The 6,000-nt window shown below is 39.7% G+C and overlaps 1 protein-coding gene across 1 annotated transcript; it reads left to right on the top strand.

Moving 5' to 3' along the window:
- The first annotated feature begins 2,154 nt into the window (after positions 1-2,154).
- On the top strand, positions 2,155-5,511 carry LOC148879062 (calcium-binding EF hand family protein). The gene is made up of 4 exons (XM_088960450.1): positions 2,155-2,785; positions 2,897-3,091; positions 4,597-4,778; positions 4,955-5,511. The coding sequence occupies exons 1-4, from the start codon at positions 2,500-2,502 to the stop codon at positions 5,270-5,272; spliced, it is 981 nt and encodes a 326-aa protein (XP_088816576.1). The 5' UTR covers positions 2,155-2,499; the 3' UTR covers positions 5,273-5,511.
- The last annotated feature ends 489 nt before the right edge of the window (positions 5,512-6,000 follow it).

Below are 6,000 nucleotides of genomic sequence, written 5' to 3'. Positions count from 1 at the left end.
CCTCGACTGATTCGTGGATCCATCATTTAGGTCAGGGTCTAGACAAGGCACCTTCATCACCATAACACATGGATCTAAAAATTTACCCAACACATAAAAGATAACCGAATACACATATAAATAAAACAGGAGTTCACATAGTCTGCAGAAAACCTTCTGCTTACGTGAATGAGAGAATGCCATTTCACGTATGAGTTTTAAGACTAACGGAGTGAGGAGTCCAGATTTAACGGACGTCTGGACTCCAAAGTCTTTTAAAATTTGTTAAAAGGTAAAACCCGCCCAATCTTGTCTTAGCTGTCTGACTCTTCTCTCTCGCTGTCTCACCCGTTTCTTCCTTCTTCCACCTAACACTTCCCTCACCGCCGCCAGGTTGCATCTCCCTCTCTCTCTCTCTCTCTCTCTAGCTTTGTTCCTCCTCCATTCTTCCTCCACTGTCCACTGCTTTCTCTCTCTCCCCCCTGCCAATTTCGCTCTTCCTCTACCGCCTACATGTGTTCACCCACGTTCCTCTCTCTCCCCTGCTTTTACTCCCTCGAACTGCTCTCTCGCTCTTTCTCCTTCTTTCTTCTTTTCTCCCCCACTTCTTTGATTGTATACCAGGTCAACACGTAGAGAGAGGGTCCTCCGGCACATTTTGTTGAATTCAATCTTGTCATCAACAACAATCCTCTTGGTTGATCTGGTGGATCCACGACACCCTTCCATCTGGATACTTTTGAACTATGATACCCTTAAGAACACACACAACTCCAATAAAGATTTAACAATAATTTATTGTAATTTGAGTCAAGAGCTTAAAATGGACAGAGACCTCAAGTCCGTACCGCCATGGAGAAGAGAGAGAGAAAAGCTTGTGAGAGAAAAACAGGGGAGGGAAAGGAACGTGGGTGGAAAAAACGGCCAGCGGAGATTGCAGTGGTTCAACGGTGACAGTGTTCAGTTGAAGAAGAATGGAGTGGGGAGAGTGAGGAACGTGGATGGAAAAATGGCCGACGGAAATTGCAGTGGTTTGAGTGGCAATGTGAAGAATGGAGGGGGAAGAGAGAAGCAAGGGACTGAAGCGATGGACAGTCCGGATTCAGTCAGAGCAAAGCCGATCTCTGGACAGTGAGCGGGTCTGTAAAAATAATTTTTTTTTTTTTTTTTGGGAATCCAGAGACTTCAATATTAACTCCGTTAAGTTAGAATTTGAAAAGTTTTCTTGAAGTTGCATTCTTCATAAAACAGGCCAATGATTCAATTGACGGAGTCAAATTGGATTTTCATCTAAGTCAACATTTTTTTGTGAAATCTCGAATTTAAAAATAAAAATTCGGACCTAGAAAATCATATCGAACGATGATAGTTCGAACAATTTGACCAACCACACCGTTCTAACAGAGATCCGCTTCCGTCAGGGCAAACGCGTGCTCAACCATACAGTTCTAACAGCCTTTTTACAACCTTGCAATCTCCCCTTGAAAAGTAGGGAGATATTTTCAGTACAAATCAGTAAAAGCTGCTCGAACGAACCGAAGCCGAACTTTTAAAAACACTAATCTGCCCCCCACTAGATTGTCCCAACAACGTTTCATAGCACATTCAAGCCGTGTTCTTAATGATGATATCAGAAGTGATAATGTCATGATTGGAAGATGTTTACAATAAAGGGCGGGGATGTATTTTGTGAAACGTTGAGGGGGCAATCTGGTGGGTAGATCGACCAATGAGAGAGACTCTAACATTAAAGGGTGCCCCTCATATGTCTGACGTATTTTGCCCTTTAATTTGTTCGTCGTATTGGCTTTTTTGTAAAAAAAGAAAGGAAAAGAGTAGGTGAAACGAACACTGGCAAGTGGCAAGGAAGAGACGTAGAAGTTTGAATATATAGATTATAGAAAGAAAACGCGTGGGAAGAGTTATCAACGGCAATCAAAGCAGCAAAATTATAGTTCCCACCCCCCACTCCCCAGTAGGTGCACCTGTAACATGGCCCCCGCTCCCAATGGTACTGGTCCCCACCTTTTTTCTTTCTTTGGGTTTTACTTTTCTGTCTTATTTAAATTACCTATTTACCACTTCCTCTACGATACTTTCTTAACATCCTACTCCTACCATTTTGGCTAAGGTCGCGTCAAGTCAAATACAAAACATATGGATTACCAAATAATCAAATCAATCCTAGTAAATCCAGGTTTCGAAGAGACATCCGGGTTGGGTTGGAAACTTGGAATCTGCCCAACCCGATCCTCTCTATACTCTCTAGCAATATTATAACTATTGCATGAAAGGTAATGGCATTTTCGCAATTTCCAGATGTTAAAGGGGTCATAGTCGTGGCTTGCTTTACCGTTTACACCACCTGACCACTTGAGTTCTGACGGACTACCTTGTCTTGCCGCTTCAACGCCAAGGAACGGAAACGGAAGCGACGGAAGCGAAGCTGAGAGACACCCCTTCGACGTCTTCGTCCTTCTCCTCTGCAAATCTATTTCGTCTTTTATCTACTCCTTTGAAATGAACGACGGAGGTATGAAGATTCTTGACGGAGCAAGTCTCAGATCCGTCGATGTCCTACTCCCAGAAATTGATGGCGCCATAACTGGAGCTCAGGTTCTTGAAATAGCAGAAGCCAAAGCTTCTTCCTCGTTGTTTGGCATCGCCTTGCCGGAGCATTTAAAGGCCGCCGCACTTAAACGGATAAACATTGATCCCGTTAGCTTCCGTTCTACGGAACTCGACAGAGAACAATCTTCTTCGAAGCTGAAAGAGTACGTGATCGCTATTGCCGATGAACTGATAGGTAACTTAAAATTTTCTATTTACTCTTTCTTCTTGTAAATTGTGTTCCTTCAATCCAGATAACACCGAAATGCAGAAAAAGGTTGTGCTTATGTATGAATCTCTTGCACAGATGATCCACTTGTTGTGTCCGTTTTGGACGGAATTATACTTAAACTATTCATGGAGGATGAAGATGATTTTGCGATGCTGGCAGAGGATCTCTTCACTGAATTAGATGAAGAGGATAAAGGGATGATCAGAAAAAGTGAAATTAGAAATGGTCTTGTCCGTATGGGAGTGGAAATGGGAGTTCCTCCTTTTTCAGGTTGACCTTCACCTTCTCGTGTTTTCTGTAGAAATGGTGAATCTTTTTTCCCTAATTATGCAACTTAGGATTTAATCATCTGCAAGCGAATACGGATTCTTCGATTTCTGCATAACACAAGTTAGTCTGCTTGACTTTGTTTGTATTTTGGTTCTTAAATTGCTTGTGTCATATATATCAGTGGATCAAATGTTTCTAGTTGTTGACACGGAATGATGGGATATGATCCCTGGGGTGTTAAGTTCAATGAAAAGCCATGTGTTAGGAACTTAGAATTGGTGTCAGTATTCTTGCATTTGCATGAATCAGGTGAGTAAGAAGGAACATAATATCAGTATTCTAGCGTATCCATGTTAGGGTTTCCCGTATCGAACAAGAAGGCCAACAAAAGTTCTTAAACTTAAGATGGATGGTGGGAATTTTTTTTAAATTTACAAAGAAGTTCTACAAATGATCTCCAATTAAGATAGTTAAACACATCCGGTTATGTTGATTTATGGTACAGCCATTATTTTAATTGGGACCTATTCGACAATGAGTCCTGTTTCAGTGATTTTTGAAACATGGGACTGGTGGCAAGTTATGGGGTTTCCACACCCATCTACAGGTTGATGCAATAAGAGATTAATACATCAGATCAGTTGCACCTGTATTTGCACATTTCACAGTTAAAGGTTTACAAAAATAAGGCTAATTCCCTGCTCCGTGCGTTATCTGGGGTCTAAGGAGGATTGACCACTCTCAAGCTTGATTGTATGTTCTAACATTTGGGAGGGGAGGTCCTGATTATCTAAAGATTTTACCATCATATCAAGCAATGCATCCATACTGTAGACCTTTGTGATAGATCAACTTTTTTGCTCTTGCTGCTATCTATTCTCTCTGTGGTAATTAATTATTAAATTTTTAATATGAACATCTATGGTTTGCTCTTATGAGCATCTCATGTCAGCATTTATATAAAGTTTCTGATGGCACTTAAATTCCTGCAAAGTATTTATCAAATTAAAAGTCAAATTCTAATTTTGGGAGTCATAAGGATATGTATTGCCAAGTTTACCATCTGATGAAGCTGCATTTGATTCCATATAGAAGAGACAATTTTATTTTAAGAGGGGCAGAATATGATTGAAATATTTTGGATTTTAAAGTTTTCCAGCCCTCCTATAGTGAAATAAATGGAGCCTGAAGTTCAAATCGCTAGTTTACAGGGTAACACTACCTCAGCATTCTAACTCGGTGCTGACTCCCAAGCTAAAAAGCTGCCTGTTCCAGCCCCCACAAAAAGAGAGATCTGTAAATACCCATAATCCTGGTTCCAGGCCAGATCTTCAGCTTGCCAATTGACAATTATACCTTCACACTATTTACAATCAGCTACATCTCATCCCGCCCCCCCCCCCTCCCCCCCCCCAAAAAAAAAAACAAATGAAACAAAATCCACTCTCAAGCAATAAACAATTGGGTACAGAAATTCTGTAACATTGCCATCTGTTTTTGAACAGAGTTCCCTCTTCTCAACGACTTCCTTAAAGAGAATGGAGCAGAGGGCGACAACATGGTGGGTCAGGCACAATTTGCAGAATTGCTCCATCTTGTTTTACAACAACTAGCAGATGCCCTGGCTGAAAAGCATGTCGTTGTCATCCAGAATATCAAGATCATCAATGGTTCTAAGCTGAGAAAGGTTAGGTTTATTATCATTACTTTCTTTCCTTCGTCATAAATGGCATTCTTGATTTTCTATCTGATCTTTTAAAGAAATAAAGGTAATGATTTAATTTACAATGATACATTGTCCATGGCTCTGATTGAAGGGTCAAGTTAAAAATATTATTGATGGACTTGAGAAAAATAATGCAGTTGTTGGCCGATCAGGAGCAATTGAACAATGTGATAGAGAAAATGTTCCAGGATCAATGTGCAAGCAAAGATGGAAAAGGGAGCACTGAAAAAATTCGGGCTTTTCTTCAGAAAAATGGGCCAGATTTGGGGCTACCACCATCAGAAACCAATGAAGCAGTGATTCTTCTTTATGATCAAGTATTTGCCGATGTAGATAATGGGAGAAGTAGCATTGAATTTGGGAGAAATGAGTTTGGGGAAGTTGTGAAGGACATTCTTGAGAAATTTGCAGAGCATCTTGAAGTAAACCCCATCACTATTGATCTTGACAGTTGAAACAAGTCATCATATGATCTCCTGTATAAGATATCCTCCATTTGGTTGGCAAAGATTGTTATAATTTCTACAGTATATCATACAACAATTTAAAACTGTGTTCATATGTTCATTATAGTTACTTTTGACCATTCCAACACATTCCTCTAGATCTAATGAGAATTGTAAGGCATTGCCTTTGTTACCCAGGGAGACGGTTTTTACATGATATAAACAATACGTGGAGACATTTTGGAGTATGCCATTTTGTCCTTTTTCCTTTTTTTATTATTATTTATATGCAGCTCCTTACATGATGAAGATAAATATAGAAAAAATGTCTTAGGATGTGTTTTTCCCCTGATGTATAAATTATGCCAAATGTCTTAGGTTGTGTTTCTTTTTTACTAAAAAAACCACATTTTTTCAAGTCCTCAGATTTCCTTCTCTTTTATCACTGCTTTGTCAAACATGATTGTCTCAATTGGCCTCCATCGTAGATTTTGGATCATTTTGCAATATACCTTGCTTGTTTAGCAAACTCCATGGGCATGGAGTTGCTATTGCAATGAATTTAGTTTTGTTGACAAACGATACATGTCCCACATTATACCATGACACATGACATATGCACTGAGAGTCAAAATTACAACTTTTAGTTTGTCATATTTTCTTTTCTGAGGTATTCTCAAAATGCAACCACCTTATCAGATGAGGAAAACAGAGTATTTAAACTTTGTTTACCATTT

Source organism: Nelumbo lutea, chromosome 1 (assembly GCF_056320005.1).
Source record: "Nelumbo lutea isolate HS-2025 chromosome 1, American lotus-T2T, whole genome shotgun sequence".
NCBI classification, from domain to species: Eukaryota; Viridiplantae; Streptophyta; class Magnoliopsida; order Proteales; family Nelumbonaceae; genus Nelumbo; species Nelumbo lutea.
Note: the sequence above shows the minus strand (reverse complement) of the source record. Positions and strands in the feature narration are given on the sequence as shown.

What these genes read in the sequence shown, in the direction of transcription:
- LOC148879062 (XM_088960450.1), top strand. Translation starts at nt 2,500, where the DNA reads ATGAACGACGGAGGTATGAAGATTCTTGACGGAGCAAGTCTCAGATCC. An exon ending in TATTGCCGATGAACTGATAG is followed by an intron (nt 2,786 to 2,896) that starts GTAACTTAAAAT and finishes TCTCTTGCACAG; the next exon opens with ATGATCCACTTGTTGTGTCC. An exon ending in GGGAGTTCCTCCTTTTTCAG is followed by an intron (nt 3,092 to 4,596) that starts GTTGACCTTCAC and finishes GTTTTTGAACAG; the next exon opens with AGTTCCCTCTTCTCAACGAC.